The sequence below is a fragment of the Mesoplodon densirostris genome, chromosome 2 (genome assembly GCF_025265405.1).
Source record: "Mesoplodon densirostris isolate mMesDen1 chromosome 2, mMesDen1 primary haplotype, whole genome shotgun sequence".
Taxonomy (NCBI): domain Eukaryota; kingdom Metazoa; phylum Chordata; class Mammalia; order Artiodactyla; family Ziphiidae; genus Mesoplodon; species Mesoplodon densirostris.
In genome coordinates this window covers 18,888,439-18,906,244 of record NC_082662.1, presented here as the reverse complement: position 1 = coordinate 18,906,244, position 17,806 = coordinate 18,888,439, and the positions used below count along the sequence as shown (strand labels likewise).

The 17,806-nt window shown below is 38.6% G+C and overlaps 1 protein-coding gene across 1 annotated transcript in view; it reads right to left on the bottom strand.

Annotated features, from left to right (window-relative positions):
- The window catches only part of KDM1A (lysine demethylase 1A), a 65,320-nt gene that overhangs the window by 16,038 nt on the left and 31,476 nt on the right, over positions 1–17,806 (bottom strand). The window contains exons 4-9 of the mRNA XM_060089130.1: positions 15,258–15,391; positions 12,371–12,449; positions 11,653–11,745; positions 10,420–10,526; positions 8,752–8,833; positions 7,623–7,717 (exon numbers count right to left, since the gene is read on the bottom strand). Coding sequence (XP_059945113.1) covers positions 7,623–7,717; positions 8,752–8,833; positions 10,420–10,526; positions 11,653–11,745; positions 12,371–12,449; positions 15,258–15,391 — 590 coding nt within the window. The remainder of the gene's footprint in view (positions 1–7,622; positions 7,718–8,751; positions 8,834–10,419; positions 10,527–11,652; positions 11,746–12,370; positions 12,450–15,257; positions 15,392–17,806) is intronic.

Sequence of the window (17,806 nt, the reverse complement as noted above, 5' to 3'; positions counted from 1 at the left end):
TATTTTAAAGCATCAAGTTCTAAAAGATCACACATGGGAGAGATCAGGAAATCTTTATGAATTAGAGAATCCCCCTTAGCCTTAGAAATAGAAACCCCTGAGAATCTTTTGGTTTATGTTGAGAAATAAGGCAGTGAATCCGGCTTTGGATGCTTGGTGCCATTTATATATCAGGGTGGTACCTAGGACTTGGTGGATCAAACACATCTGACCTACCCATTCAAGTCCAGGGCCAAAGAAAGGAACTCTTGGTGACATCGCTACTTGTTCTGATTACACAGCTATCAGAGCTGATGGAAGTGACCTCTTGTCAGGAATTTCATTTACTTTCCCGTCAGTTACATATACTCTATATATGATGGTCACATACAGAAGAGCTCAAAGCAATGCTGAAATTTTGCTTGGTGTTAATTCCCGCAGTGATGTTACAAAAGATGGTTCTAAATTTGGTGCTCCTTTAAAAAGGAAACAATCACATTTTCAATATGAAATCTACATAGTTATGAGGTCTTCACTGATCACAGGTGCAATGTGAATGACTGCTTTTCCTGGAGTACAAATGGTGGTATTTCTACATGTGGCTTCTAAAATGCCTAGCAGGAGGATGCTATAGCAGCAAGAGGGACCAGATCACATACGCCTCTACAATAGGACAGAAAGTGCCAATACGCCAAGTTTGCAGATGGTACAGATTAAAGCTCTTCCAGTGTCAATTGGATAGCTTGCTTTAGACAAGCTCTAATCTTTACAGCTAGAGTGACAGTCACACAGGGAAATTCATATTGAAAAAGTACGCAGCACTCAAAGGCTCAGTATCTGGGGTCCAGGGTGTGTGGTACAGAAATATTTAAAGGGACACTGTCAAGGTTAGAGGGACCAAATTTGACCTTTTGTTTCTTCCCTCTGTTTGCTGAGCAGCCCACTTGATTCGTTACACTTTCCCCTTTAGTCCACCCACACCCCCACAAAAAATGACTTTTTACATGCGCTTTCAATGACAAATACTTAAATGGCACCAGCCCAACATACAGGTGCAACTCTACAACAACAAACCAGTGGGAATGTATGATGGACGGGATCTTTGGAAGGGAAAGATTTAAGTTTCAAGCTTTTAATGGGTTACTGTAAACAGTGAGGAAAATGAATTGAAAAATTATGAAAGAAAAATACCTTGACAGTGTCCTTTTAACCAGTGCAGCAGAGAGAGAAATAAACTGTAAATAATAGCCCAACAGCCAAGCCAAGTTTAGTTTTGTAAGACGGCAGTAAAACCAAGGCTTTAAACACACAGCATGACAGAAGCATTGTGAGCTCAGAAGCTGCAACTACCTCAGAAATAAGGAACAGACTGTACAGAGTCTAAAATGAGAGAGTCAAGGCACAGAAATGGGCAAAAGAAAGGCACTTTGGGTGGGGGTGGGGGTGGGAGTGGTAAAGGGAGACAGTGCAGAAAGCAGAGAGGAATAAGCAAAATTCAGTACAAGAGAAAAAATACAACAATCAAACCAAACAAACAAACACCAAACCAAAAGATCACTGCCGCATCTGACTGATACCAGAATGACAGGACTGCATCTCCAGGACAACCCCTCTAACTCAGGGCTCCAGTCAGCAGTCAGGTCCCATCCATTTCCTGCTAAGCAGTTATAGGAATGTTGTCAGTGACACCAGGGGTAGCTTTGAAACCTGGATTTTTTCCCATTAATTTTAAAATTCCACTTTAAAATTAAATATTTGGAAAATAGTAAATAAAATACTTGTCCATTAGGACACCAATACTGACTGGGAGAAAACCAAAATGTTTTTTTGATGTATTTAAACCCTGAATCTGTTTCTAAAATTAATCTATTAGATATATTCTACTTGACACACTCAGACAATGACAAGAACTTTAGCAACTGACTACCCTAAGCACCGCCTACATACCTGTTTCAGGTCATTTCTTTCCCTTTGGTGAGAACCCTTGGCCTCTGTTAGTTCCACAAATAATTATGAAAGGATGTTGAAATATTGGCAATCTCTAACACAAGTCACAATAATTTTAGTTTAACCTGACCATTCATTCTTTTCTTAGAAAATAAATTTATTTATTTATTTTTATTTTTGGCTGTGTTGGGTCTTCGTTGCTGCGTGGGCTTTTTCTAGTTGCTGTGAGCGGGGGCTACTCTTTGTTGTGGTGCGCAGGCTCCTCACTGTGGTGGCTTCTCTTGTGGAGCAGGGGCTCTAGGTGTGTGGGCTTCAGTAGTTGCAGCACACGGGCTCAGTAGTTGCGGCTCACAGGCCCTAGAGCACAGGTTCAGTAGTTGTGACGCACGGGCTTAGTTGCTCCGCTGCATGTGGGATCTTCCTGGACCAGGGATTGAACCTGTGTCCCCTGCATTGGCAGGCGGATTCTTTTTTTTTTTGCTGTACGCGGGCCTCTCACTGCTGTGGCCTCTCCCGTTGCAGAGCACAGGCTCCGGACACACAGGCCCCGCGGCCATGGCTCGCGGGCCCAGCCGCCCCGCGGCATGCGGGATCCTCCGGGATCGGGGCACGAACCCGCGTCCCCTGCATCGGCAGGCGGACTCTCAACCACTGCGCCACCAGGGAGGCCCGGCAGGCGGATTCTTAACCACCGTGCCACCAGGGGAGCCTTAACCTGACTGTTCTATTCTATATTCTTAAATTGCATCCTCAGAAAGGAACTCAGTAAATGATTACCAAGGCTTAAGCACCACATTTTACGCAGCTGGATTTCTATATTACAACACAGTGACAACACATAACAACAAATGAAGAAGCAGTCTTTCGGCAAAGGACCTTTGATACAGTTTCCTAGCAAAGAATCAAACAAAAAGGCTATTGCTTGAAATAGATTTTATGATTTTCCAAAACCATTTATTTCTCAATGAAAGGCTCCAAATAAATGGCTCCTTCAAGACTAAAAATTTGGTGAGTCTCACTCCTCTAAATGGGGTATAATCCTGACTGTTTTGATCCTATTATATGGAGCATCCATATATGGAGGATGGATTATATGGAGCATCCCTGAACATGGTCGGGGTGGGGAAGCCTGTGTGACTGGCTCATGCAGAATAAATTTTGGGAGAGCCAAGCAACTTTCTGGACAGGGTTCCTGATTCTGTAAGAAATCATCTCAGATCAACAGCTCTCCTTAGTTCTACCTCTGGTTGCATTCTATCCTCACAAGCTTGGTAGGTCTTCAAAAAACATTGCCCATCTGTCATACTTCCAGTCTGCATAAGTTCTCTAGCAGCAGAGCAAAAATGGAGTTATGTGTACCTAGGTTCCAGGTACTCAAAGTTCTGAGATTTAGCCAGAGAAATCCTCAGAAAGAATTACACATTGAAGAAAGTTGTAATGGCCAAATCTGGCCAACAGAGGCCACAGTCAACCTCCACCTCTCCCATCCCCATGCACTTCTATAATTACGGTAAAACGAAAGATTAGCTCCTTTGGTAAATCGTGGAAAAAGAAATTTACATCTGAGGAGTTTCTAACCCAGATTCCCAAATAGCTAAGGGAAATGAGATATTGTTATTAACCCTGAAGGGAGAATAAGGACAACAGGTATATCCTTAATTCAAATACAATTCAATGTGATTCTATAAACGGAGACTGTTGCCTCCCTCTCCTTCTTTTACCTCATAAGGAATCTTTTAGGGGATGTAAATAACTGACTTTCCTAGAGCAGGGACTAAGCCATGTGGAGAAGGCACACATGGCATGTCTAAGGAGCGCACTCCAGCAACTTCTAGCACATAGCAGAGGTGCTCAATACATTCTTGTTAAATAAATTAATATAGTTTGGATAAGTCAGTATTGTAACTATATTTGAGGGGAAAAACTTATTTTGCAACTTCAAAAACATTAAAGGAAGGCATGAGATTTTTACATTTATCAAAAGCAGGGATTGGCAGTCATGATTTTAAAGGGTAGAGAAAGACTGCCTTAAAGATACCAAAGATGTTTCCAAAAAGGAAGATGAAAACTGAAACGGCCGGGCCTCCCTGGTGGCGCAGTGGTTGAGAGTCCGCCTGCCGATGCAGGGGACACGGGTTCGTGCCCTGGTCCGGGAAGATCCCACATGCCGTGGAGCGGCTGGGCCCGTGAGCCACGGCCGCTGAGCCTGCGCGTCTGGAGCCTGTGCTCCGCAACAGGAGAGGCCACAACAGTGAGAGGCCCGCGTACCGCAAAAAACAAACAAACAAACAAACAAACAAAAAAAACTGAAACGGCCAAGATGCCTCTGTCAAAAGTATAACCACCTAAGCACCACTCTCTATGAATAAAAGTGGAAACTTGCTAAGTTATGATAGGTACTGAGTGTATCCAATCAACGGTATTTGTAAGAAGCCTGGCATGCGTTACCTTTCAAGTGTTATCTTTCTTCCTCATAACAGCTGAGCCATTCCCAAGTAAAAATCAGGTTCTGTTTCTCTAAGTAGTTACTGAGTCTTTGGATCTCACTTAATAATCACACACACACACACAGTCTCTCTCTCTCTCTCACACACTCACTCACTTAAGATATCTTTTCATTACTCAAAAAAAGTCAAACACAAAACTAGAATCTAAAGCCCCCAAGTTACTAGCTGTATAGGGGATGCAGAAAACAGTCATTTCTCCAGTCTCCCCCACCAATCCATGTTTTCAGTCCTCTCACTGGTGACTCCCAAAATGCTCCTGAAATATGAATTACCCTATTTCCCAACCTTACCCAGATCTATTTAAAACTGCGTAATTCAGAGGATAACTCCATCATCAGTTAATCCAAGGGCACCTGCTTTATGAGCTCTGATTGTTTTTATAGGCTTAGAAGATACTTCTATTTATAAGAATATCCTATAGTAGAACCAGATTAGAAAGCCCTGTTCTAGTCAACCAAAGCCATAACATAAGCTTCCTTTGTCAAAAACAAACATACAAGCTCAACATACTAGCCAGTCCAGGACCAGAGAGAAGAGAGAGGCAAACTCTTTCAGGGATTCTTGTGACTGTTATTAAAACAATAACAAGGTAACAAAACAAAAACCACTTACTACATGATTTTTTTTCTATAGCAGCAAAATGGCTGAGTATGGTGATATGTCCTTAAGACAATATTACAAATGATATTAATAACTCTGAGTTAACTGCTGGTCTTGTATAGGATGAAATAATTAATTTCTATGTACTAACAACAGAACCATCAAATCAATCACCCTCTTTTCCACTGAGGCTATCCACAGAGAATGGAGGAACACATCCCATTTCGTTCAACAGTTCACTGAAGAAAAATCAATGGCTGAGTGAATATCATCACTCTAGGTGGGCCTCCTTAGAATAACTATTAAAAGAAAGCTCTCTGAGAAGGAGACTCAGCTGATGCAGTCACACTGGCGGTCAGAACTGCACACTCACCCCTGCCCCCACTTTCCTTGAACTATCAGCCAGGCAGAACAGAGCAAGTGTGGGCATTAAAGCTGGAACACCAGACAACGGACCTTAGCTCTACAACTTATTGACTATAATGACCTCAGGAAAACATATGCATGTGCTTTAGATTCTTCCCCTGCAAAATGGGAGAATGAAGCAACTGACTGAGTTATTCCTTAGATTTCTAAAGCCACGACACATATCTGTGATTATAAGCATAAATTAACCAGGCTATAAGCTCTTAGTACTTGTCATATAAGCCAAAAGACAGGCTACTGGTCACTGGTTGTCCATTCCTACTCTGAGCTAGACCACTGGGAACAGCATGATTAAGAAATATTAATATGTCTTCTTACGTTTGATTGACTAACTTAAGGCAAGCAGAACTCAAAGCTGCAAAGAATTTTTTCCCAAATTTGAGAATGCTTAAAGAATCCTCCTTACCATTTGGCTGCTTCACCAAATACAAACAAACAAATCTAGAAAAATCCTTTAAAGATCAGAGTTGAATGACAACAAAATGCTGAAAACCACACACCAGCTTAACAACTGTGTACCAAAATGCTACTCAAAGGGCTGGTACTGGTGAGATAAGGGAGCTTATGCCAGAACATAAACTAAATGCACCACCACTTCTTTCATTGACAAAGTCTTGCTACCAAAAAAAAAAAAGTCATCATCTGAACAAACATCGTGGTTAAATGATGTGGTTTATTTACATTCTGGCACAAGATATTAATCTCATCCCATACTAGTAACCAACAGTTAGTTCATGGATTGGCAGCTGGCTGTAGGCCACACTTCAGAGAATATTCGTATGTTATTTAGAAACAAGTGTTTTAAAAAATGTTTTACAGCTTATCTAATACCAAGAAAGCAGACAATTTCTTTGGATATCTCTACTAGGAAAAAAAACCCTCACTTTTTACTGTTAGAAAGACTAAATGAACCTGCTCTACACTCAGGAAAGTCTAAAGAAAAAGATAGCGTCTCAAAGATCAGTGATAATCTTTGGTTTGGATTCCATTACTTCTTGAGGACTAATGTAATATCTGCTTCAGAGACCCTGCTTCCTCAATTCAATTCTCTAAATTACTGTCTATCTACCTAAAACACCTATCTGGTCATGTCACTTCCCCTGCTCTCAGCAAGACTGGAAAAATGGGAGTCCATTATAGTACTCTTTCTACTTTTGTATATGTTTGAAAATTTCTATAATAAAAAGGTGGGAAAAGATAATTATTTGTGTACAAGTACCATCAGACTGTGGGGTCTTACATGGCAGGGACTGTCTTATCTCTTTATCTTTTACAGGTCTTTGCAGGGTAAATAGAAGTTTATAGGATTGTTGAATTAACCTCTACTTCATCCTTTTCCTTTCTACTTTGTTTATTTTGCCAGAAGGCTGCCCGCCCTTTCCCCTCACCCCCAAAAAAGCCCTGGGAGGAAATATGGATCCAGAATGGTGGGGATGGGAACCAAAACATTTCCTAAAAGTTTGTACTTCTCTGATATGAACTGCATAAATCCTAAAGGTAGACAGGAAAAGGTGAGGATGTCCCATGGGACCTATCACACAAAATTCTAGAGTTGGAATCTTACCACTTTTAATAACAGTTGGCTAAACTGCCATATACATAGCAAGCTTTCCCTTCCTTCAAATATAAAGATGATAGTGTGTTTATAGCCTGAGAATTGTAGACTCCCTCACTCCTAACAGGGGAGTTGGCAAAAATTCTGCTGAATACAAACTTCTGAGTTTCACAGACCCCTAAAAATTAGGACAGACTTACATAACCTGTAATACAGCTGTTAAAACACTCTCACTCTCCCATACTTAATAACACTTCCATGCTACTACCATACCAACCATAGGAAGCTCCTAAGCCTCTGATCAACAAACACTTTAACCTATCTAAGCATCAGGTTAGTACCACCATTTCACTATTAGCCCACCAAAAACTAAAAAACTTAACAGCCTAGCTAGCCTAATCTTCATTAAGCATTTAAAGATAAATGCCTAAACAGGCATGTATAACCCCTTCCTATATAGCTCAGAGTTAAGAAACAATCACAATAATGTCACATTATTTCTACTCTCAGTTCATATTTATATGTGTGTATATTCATTCACATATTTCTCCAAAATTGTTTTCGACTGAACCAAAGAAATTGTGAAAAGTAGTTTGTTGTCAACTTACAGCTTGTCCATTAGCTTCATAAAGTGGGCATTTTTGCTTGATCTTGGCCAGTTCCATATTTACTTGCTTGCTAACCACAGCCATGGGATTCCCTCCTAGAAAAAACTCCAACAATTAAATTCAACATACCTATGAAAAGAGAACAAAAACCTCAATGCAAAAATATTTTTACTCAAAATTTAAAATATCAAAGCTTAGGGTACATGAATTATATATCAACAAAATGCCCAAAGTAAAATAAATATTTAAGTTAAGCATAAAGAAGAAAGCAAAACATTACCTATTATCAAAAATTAGTTAACATTACAGACCCTTCTAGATTTTATATGCATCAAATTACAGACATACACATACAAAAGGATCATAACACATGCACTGTTTTGTGATCTTTTTTCAACTTAGCAACAAATATGGACATAATTTCATGTTAATATGCAGCTACATAATTTTTAGTGGCTGCATAGTTCTCATTCTATAATAATTTAATCTTCTAATTTGTGGTTTCTAACATTCTGCTACATCACTGTCCAGTTGTCTATTTTCTTAGGATAATTTCCTAGAACTGGATCCGCTAGGTTAAAATCTATGTACATTTTAAATTATGCTCATATTGATGTATCTTTTCAGGAAGACTATTTGTCAATTTACCTCTCACTAATACTGAGAACAGTATCCTAACCAATATATTTTAAAATTGTATCTATGGCTTTAAAAGATTAAACAGGGACTTCCCTGGTGGCGCAGTGGTTAAGAATCCGCCTGCCAATGCAGGCAACAAGGGTTTGACCCCTGGTCCGGGAAGATCCCACATGCCACGAAGCAACTAAGCCCGTGCGCCACAACTACTGAGCCTGCGCTCTAGAGCCCGTGTGCCACAACTACCGAAGCCGGTGCACCTAGAGCCCATGCTCCACAGCAAGAGATGCCACTGCAATGAGAAGCACGCGCACCACAGCAGAGTAGCCCCTGCTCGCAGCAACTAGAGAAAGCCCGCGTGCAGCAACAAAGACCCAACGCAGCCAAAAAAAAAAAAACCATACATACATATATATATATATATATATGTAAGATTAAACAATTTTATGAGTCTCAGACCTTGTATTACAGCACAAAACTAAGAACTACTTACCAAGACCTGTTACTACCATGGCTCCAAGATCAGCTACGTAGTTTCCTTTGCGAAATGTAGCAACTCGTCCACCCACACGATCCTGTTTTTCAGAAATTAAATGGCTAAAATTATAAATTCTAGTTTAACCATAATAACCTGGCAAGGTACCATCTCAGGGCTCTTTGATAACTTAAAAAGAAAGGTGTAGTTAGAGTTTACATGGAGTACGATGTGAGCACAAAGAGCAAATGAACTTGAACTATTTGAGAGAGTGGTAGGTAATGAATGACATATAAAAGGAACAGAATTAAGTGATGTGAGGTAGGAAACAATTTGACACCCAGAAGACATACTTAGTTACTGGTTCTATTAGCCACCTACCCTAATGTCTCTAACACCAGTTGTACAGGCTGAGCAAGGGCCACTCACATAGAAAATATTTGTTCACAAATTTCAACACTAAAGGCCATTTTTCTACCATCATGTTCTGGCTCTTGCCCCACAGTGTCAAAGTCAGCTGTGAATGATTTGATATATGACTTCTCTGACAAATGCCTCTCCAGTGCAGCCCCATGCCCAAGGGCAGAGTGTCTACTGAGCATGAACTGTTGACAATACCTCTCATTTCTACACAGGCCCAAGTGTTATCTTTGCTGACTGCAGATTTTCAAGTATGGGGAAATCTTACTGAGCTGCAGTAGTACTTCAGTCATGGATTACATGAGAGTACTCTGTAAACTCCAAACAAACAAATGAAAAAAAGCAAAACAAAACAAAAACCTGCACACATGGGTAGGAATCATAATGATCCCATTATTCCTCGCTGTATTCCTTGTACATAGGAGACAGAGGGCACACAAATGTTTTCTGAATTAATGAATAAAATATTAAAGTAAGACTGTATCAGGAATTATTTAATTTTGATCTCCCCATACTCTATTTGAAAAGAACATTTTAAAAAATTAGGGATTTGTAAAAAGCAATTTAGACTGCCCTGCACAAAACATTTTGAAAACTTTTATAAAATTTTAGATTGTTTAGGTTATGTGAGAAGTGTTTTGCTGTTTGTTTTTTGTTTTTTTTTAATGGTAGGAGTCAAGGGAGGTCTTTAAGCCACTGAAAAATAATTAAATCTCAAAAATTACTCATGAAAATGATTTGAATAGTAACATCCTAATGGGATGTTCTTTTTTTCCATTCTGTGCCATCATCCCCATTCACTTTCAGTTTCCATTTCTCTCTCTAGGACTAATGATAAGGAGCCAATATCTCGGCTTCACCAGGCTGTAAAAGACGGCTGCTGTCTGAGAACCAACTCCTTTCTGTTTACAATCAAACAGAATACAATTCACTCTGTCCCACCACTAAAAATAACTGCATCCTGTAAAGGGCATGTCTGAGAAAGCCCCCAAATTGAAAGTTAGCTGCCAAGAAACAATGACCTGAAAATATACATCAAAGGGCTATATGGATTATTTATAAACTCTAAATACTCCCTGAGCACTTTTCAAAGTTTTACTGTCAAAAATGCTTTATCCAATGTAGTTAACACTGTCAAAATACTTTGAGTATTATTTAAATCAGTTTGGTTTAGTTCAATTTGTAGGATTCCTTAATTTGCAACAGATAATTTCCTTACCGTATTTCCATTAGGCTGGGCTTCTAAACCCAAAATAAAATTCTTACCCTGGCTTCCAGAAGTGTGACATCCATTCCAAAACTTTGTAACTGACGAGCTGCTGCCAAGCCCGAGACTCCAGAGCCTATAATGATTACCTTTCCTGTCTTTTTAGCTAAAATTAAAAAATGAACAAATATTAAAATACTTTGTTGTAGGTTTAAGAGTTTTTGTCATTTTTTTTCAAGAAAATTTTTAGGTTCTTAACATGTTATGACGTCTCACAAAGTAACAATTCAGACTTATTTTCAAAATATGAAAACTATATGAATACAAATTAGCAAATATCTGAAATTTATAAACTTTAATTCAATGTTGAAAATTCATAAATGAAATCCTTTATCTTAAGATTTACTTTCTCATTACCTCAGCCATGTGCTTCAGCATCTGCGACCCTTGGTTAATTTATTATGAATAATCTCCCACACTTACCTCACAATTATACTTAGGACAATTTGAGCAGTCAACCAATCGATTCTTAAAGCTATTTTCTTTAAGCTCTACTTCTGTAGCCTTTAGTTTCCTTTTATGAAAAATTATTAAAGCATAAATATAAATGTATTATAAATATATAGGTAGATAGATGTATTAATTCTCAAAATATCCCTATATTCTGATTCCTGGCAGACGTTATCCAGACACTATGAAAGGGGTAAAAAGCATTTAGGGCCTCCCTGGTGGCGCAAGTGGTTGAGAGTCCGCCTGCCGATGCAGGGGATACGGGTTCGTGCCCCGGTCTGGGAGGATCCCATATGCCGCGGAGCGGCTGGGCCCGTGAGCCATGGCCGCTGAGCCTGCGCGTCCGGAGCCTGCGCGTCCGGAGCCTGTGCTCCGCAACGGGAGAGGCCACAACAGTGAGAGGCCCACATACCGCAAAAAGAAAAAAAAAAAAAAAAAAAGCATTTAAAAAATAAGAATGCAACCTTTAGCATTGCATTAAAGAACTGGTTAATGAGTGAAAACAAACTTCTTACTTTATAACTGATTTTTTTCATTTTTAATAAATTTTACTTTTGTTTTTTCATAAAATGGAAATTCAGTATCTTTTACCATGTATTTATCAAACCAGAAATTACAGGAAATTCACATTTACAAAGAGATTTTACTTTAAATTTGACTTATAAGAAGATAAACTTGGGAATATTCTTACTCTAAATATGGATTTAGAAATCAAAATAAAATGCTAAAAAGCCTCCTGGAACCTAATTTAAAACCATAAAATTCATTGGCCAGGTCCTTACTTGGGAGGGGCTTTATCCTCTTATAGATGCCGAAGTTGATAAGACCATGACGCTCTAAATAACTGTGAACTCGGTGGACAAGCACAGTATCACCTACAGAAAAATGAATTTAAAAACATGTTTATCTTTTTAGCACTTTAAATGGAAAACTCTTAACTCTTCTTCTGTTTCTCCATCATGAAGTCATTCTATTTATCTTTTCTATAAGCTTCAAGTCATGTGACTCCTTTAGAAAAGTGATTCTTAGAACTATTCATCTGTGTGGTAGTCCAAAATGCATATCACATAATTTTGAATTTTTAAAAATGACATCCCATTACAGATGAAATGAAGGACAAAACCAACCCTTTAAAAAGTAGTATTATGCTCATTTATTTTGGCAAAAACTTTACAAGCCTGCTGGTGGCAAGTGGGAAATGAGAAAGCCAGATAGACAGCCAACTGAATGCCACCAAAGTACTATGTGGATTAAACCTGGAACATAGGTCTGGAGAAATTACTAGCAATCTCTGAACTCACTCACCTGTTAACACAATTAAAAAATCAGAAAAACAATTACAAACACACAAAATAGTTTTGCTGCAAGGCTCATTTTTGCATAGCACAAGAAGATGAAAATTCATTATCAAATTCATTATCAAGGAACCATGAGCTTCTGGAAGGAAGTATCCATTTTCAAATCCAGTTCAAAACCAGTCCTATTGAACACACTACTTACTGTTGTAAGGCGCTTCTAATTGTTGGAGAGTAGCCTCAAAGGTCAGCTGAATCTTTGGATTATCCAACCACAACTGCAACTGTATTTAAATGATAGAAACTGTATTACAATCAAATAGACATATACCATTTGACCACTTTAAAATATCTTTTTAAGGCCTCAAATATAGGTTTTCCTTTCAGTGAAACAGTAAGGCTTATATTCCTGACAAAGAAACTAATGAAACACAAAACTATGTCAAATGAGTGAATTATTAAAGAAGCTAGGAGATAATTTAGCCTGCCTAGTAACTTGCCAAGATCATACAGCTGGGGAGCAACAAGAATTTAAACCTGGGTTAGATAACTCCAGAGATCCTGAGTAGATACAAAATCAAATGATCAATCAGATATGTGGGGAGGTGTGTGTGCAAAGGATAACTCCTCGGTTTTGGGCTTGCACAAATAAATGAGTTGGTATGCCATTCACTGAATGAGGGACACTGAAATAAGAGATAATGAGTTAAGTTTCAAGACAACAAGAAGACATGAAAGACTGGCATCTAGATACACAGCTGGGGTTCAGAGGAGAGTTTAGGTTTAGAGCCACTTGCTTATGGGTGATAACTGAAGCCAAGTGTGTAGAAGAGGGCTCCTAGTGGGAAAGAACAGGGGAGAGAGGAGAGGACCTTAAGGAACTCTAGCCAGTTCACATAGTGGCCTGTTGTTAAGGATAAAGCATTCAGAGAAGACAACCAGGGAGGCAGGAGAAAAACTAGAATAATGTGTTAAGCTAAGGGAGCTGTGTATTTAAGAAAGGAGGAGTCAATTATTTTGAATACTGCTGAAAAAGCAGTAAGATGAGGAATGAAAAATATTATGGTACAATCAATGGGCTCTAACATGAATTCTTTTCAAACTGAATATATATCTGCAAAATGCAACACCAGCTGAATACCATCATATTTACGTCTTAGCTAAAAGTTAATAAAGACTGCTCCATAAACAAGTTTCAAAGAAGGAATTAAAGTGTAAATAAATTCAGGGCTTCCCTGGTGGCGCAGTGGTTGAGAGTCTGCCTGCCGATGCAGGGGACACAGGTTCGTGCCCTGGTCCGGGAAGATCCCACATGTTGCGGAGCGGCTAGGCCTGTGAGCCATGGCCGCTGAGCCTGTGCGTCCGGAGCCTGTGCTCCGCAACGGAGAGGCCACAACAGTGAGAGGCCCGTGTACCACACACACAAAAAAAAAGTGTAAATAAATTCAATTACAAAGAGATATGTCCAAATCCATATGGACCGTCTGCTTTTCTCTATGGCCACTGTCAAAGGAAAATGGAATTCCTCAAGCACACAGTGGGCCCAAGTCCATCACCCCTCAACACAAGCCTTCTTCCTCCTTCCATCTTATAATATAAAGGTCAGGTCATAGGTTCTAGTTGAATAATCCTAAAGTTACGGTTTTAAAATCTGGAAGCAAAAGATGCAGTTTAACACGAGAGAACTGACACAGTTCTTACAGGAAAGAATGACTTAAGTTCCGTTTTACAGCCAGAGACCACAACTCTAACCTGGGCTAGTCCTTCCCCAAATCTGGATTTCTGGTCACAGGTAATGAATCAGAGAAAACAGAGATCACTATAAATCCACCACTCAAATTCGAGTAAAAAGTAAAAACTCCCCTCAGGATGAAACAAAAAAATGACAATTTTGTCTGAAATCCACTTAGAACAAATGTTGACATGCTACACACAGAAGCTGATTCAGTTATAAGACAAATCAGCCTCAGAAATGCACATTAAGAATTTTCCATTCACTTAAAAAAAATCACCCTATTTTCCTTCACAAAAAAGAACCTTTATTCTGGACTACAAAAACCTACCAATCACTCTAGATGAATGGCATTTAACAATCCAAATTTAGCAGTAGTTTTGCAATGTAATGGTCAAAATAAAGATGTTAGTGGTGGCTAAAAAGACATCTCTGAGCTATATCCAAAATAAGTGAAATCACAACATGAATTTCTTCTACTTTGTATCACTCCAGAGTACAATGAATATGTTCTGAATAGTATACAAAGAATTCTGATGAATAAAGGACATTAAAGAAAAATTCACAGAAGAAATACAAATGACTAATACATGTGAAAAAGCAATCAGTCTAAGTAATCAAAGAAATGGAAAATAAATGAAATGATTTTGGTCTACTACAGCAGCACAGATTATCATCGTTTTAATCACAAAAACAGGGCAGGGTAATGAGGGTGTCAACTGGGTCGGCCTCTCTGGGAAGCAATCTGACATGTATCAAATCTTTAAAAGCGTTCATACTTTTTGACCAGGTACTTTTCCTTCTAGAACTCTATCCTAAGGAAATAACCAGAGATAAGAGTCAAGAATGTATAAATCTGTTCAGAGCTTCATTATAATAAGCAAAAATGGACATTTAAATGCCCAACAGTTAAAGTATGACCCAACTGTCAGACAAAAAAATATTTTGCCGACATTAAAATCAATCATTTAGCCAGAGGAGGAAGATGAACCAGATGAGTAGAACAGAGTAAGGGTTTCTCTTACCCTGGGAAGGAAAGACAAAGTGATTATTTTTAACGAATACTAAAAAAAAGTTTATAAAGATTCTTATTGTGTGTTTATGAGGTTATGAGGAAAGAAAAGGATCCCAAGAATGCATGGAAGTAGGATCTCAATTTTGTAAAAACAAAAATTAAATATACATTTAAAAAAATACCTGGAGGTAAAAAAAAACTAATTTTTAACAGTGGTTATCTCGGAATAATAGTATTACAGATAACTTAAAAATTCTTTCCTCTCTATTTTTCCCCCCATATTCTATATAAAAGTAATATGTACCTTTTACAATTCAGGTGGAAAAAAGCTGATTGGAAACTTACTGTGCGGTTTCTAATGAACAGAAAAACCTTCTGGGTCTGCTGTGGTCCACTGATGATATCTGGAAAACAGGCTGCTTCTTGAGAAGTCATCCGGTCATGAGGAAGTCTACTCTGGAAAGCTGCACCCTCCACACCTAACAAAGAAAAGCAAAGGACTTCTGGGAAAAGTGCAAGTGAATACAAAACTAGGGATAATGATTATGCCTCAAACTCCTTTCTTGCCTGAAGAACCTCTGTAAAGCTTTGCCTTATTTGCAGACTGATCTCACCTCCTTTTTTAAAAAAACTTTCAATTTGCTCAAAAGCTGAAACATCCTTAGGATTTAGTCATTCTTTTGAGCTTAACATTCCAAAAATCAGTTTACTAATGAGTGAAACAATATACCTTATAAAGCACAAGGCATTTCGAATATTTTCTTCATCCACAAAAAAACTTTAAAATATTGGAGGATACTCTAATTAAAATTAGCATTATTGATAATATACAATAAATTTTAAAACTAAAGAACCAGAGTAAAGGAAAATACACTAACAAGAAAGCAAAAGAGACTATGGAGTGAAAAACACAATCACATGCCTTCTTTTAGGACTACAGCAGGGAACATGAAGAGGACTCTAAGGTTTAATAACCAACACATGATCTCATAAATGGCACCATCCATCAGTTCTCATAATTCAGTGCTGGCAAGCAGTGAGAAAAACTAAGCAGACTACAATGAAGAGACAAAAGAAAGCAAGGAATTTACCTTTTTTGGCAGAAACATTAGAAATGCTTTACTACACATATTGCAAGTAAAATATTTTACTGCATATACTATATAGTAATATATATACATAGTATATATATGACTTATATAACAAGTATAATTCTTAAAATTGGGTATTAAATTGATATTTTTATAAGCTGATGGTTAAGTACATCTTTATAAGATGTCCTTAGAAACATTCACATATATTTTACTTTTATTTATAAGATGATCTCTACCTGGTGGTCTAGTTGTTCTGATTCGGTGCTCTCTATCTAAGATGATCTTACAAATATATACTTCCATCAGCTTCTGAACATATCAAGAAACAATTTAAAGAGTTTCAAACTTCAATACCACTAAAGTAATTATATAAGTAACAAGATAGGCACCAGTTACCCATATTTAATCATTTTAAAGCACGTAAAACAAGAAGTTGGAAGCACTGATAATAGAAGCAACTTTAAAGGAAAGGCATTAGTAAGATTAGGAGAATAAAAAGAACAAGGCAGAGACCTTCAATATGGCGGAGGAGTGAGACGTGGAGATCACCTTCCTCCCCACAAATACATCAGAAATAGATCTACACGTGGAACACCTCCTACAGAACACCTACTGAATGATGGCAGAAGACCTCAGACATCCCAAAAGGCAAGAAACTCCCCACGTACCTGGCCATGTGGCTGACAGGGCCCTGGTGCTCCAGCCGGATGTCAGGCCTGTGCCTCTGAGGTGGGAGAGCCGAGTTCAGGACATTGGTCCACCAGAGACCTCCCAGCCCCACGTAACAGCAATGGCGAGAGCTCCCCCAGAGATCTCCATCTCAACGCTAAGACCCAGCTCCACTCAACAACCAGCAAGCTACAGTGCTGGACACCCTATGCCAAACAACTAGCAAGACAGGAACACAACCCCACCCATTAGCAGAGAGGCTACCAAAAATCATAATAATGACACAAACACCCCAAAACACACCACCGGATGCGGTCCTGCCCACCAGAAAGACAAGATCCAGCCTCATCCACCAGAATACAGGCACTACTCCCATCCACCAGGAAGCCTACACAACCCACTGAACCAACCTTAGCCACTGGGGACAGACACCAAAAACAAAAGGAACTACGAACCTGCAGCCTGCAAAAAGGAGACCCCAAACACCCCTCATTTAAGCAAAATGAGAAGACAGAGAAACACACAGCAGATGAAGGAGCAAGGTAAAAACGTACCAGACCAAACAAATGAAGAGGAAATATGCAGTCTATCTGAAAAAGAATTCAGAGTAATGACAGTAAAGTTGATCCAAAATCTTGGAAATACAATGGAGAAAATACAAGGATCGTTTCACAAAGACCAGAAGAACTAAAGAGCAAACGAACAATGATGAACAACACAATAAATGCAATTAAAAATTCTCTACAAGGAATCAATAGCAGAATAACTGAAGTAGAAGAACAGATAAGTGACTTGGAAGATAAAACAGTGGAAAAAACTACTGCAGAGCAGAATAAAGAAAAAAGAATGAAAAGAATTGAGGACAGTCTTAGAGACCTCTGGGACAACATTAAACACATCAACATTCGAATTATAGGGGTCCCAGAAGAAGAAGAGAAAAAGAAAGGGACTAAGAAAATATTTGAAGAGATTATAGTTGAAAACTTCCCTAATATGGGAAAGGAAATAGTCAGTCAAGTCCAGGAAGCACAGAGAGTCCCATAAAGGATAAATCCAAGGAGAAACACGCCAAGACACACATTAATCAAACTGTCAAAAATTAAATACAAAGAAAAAATATTAAAAGCAGCA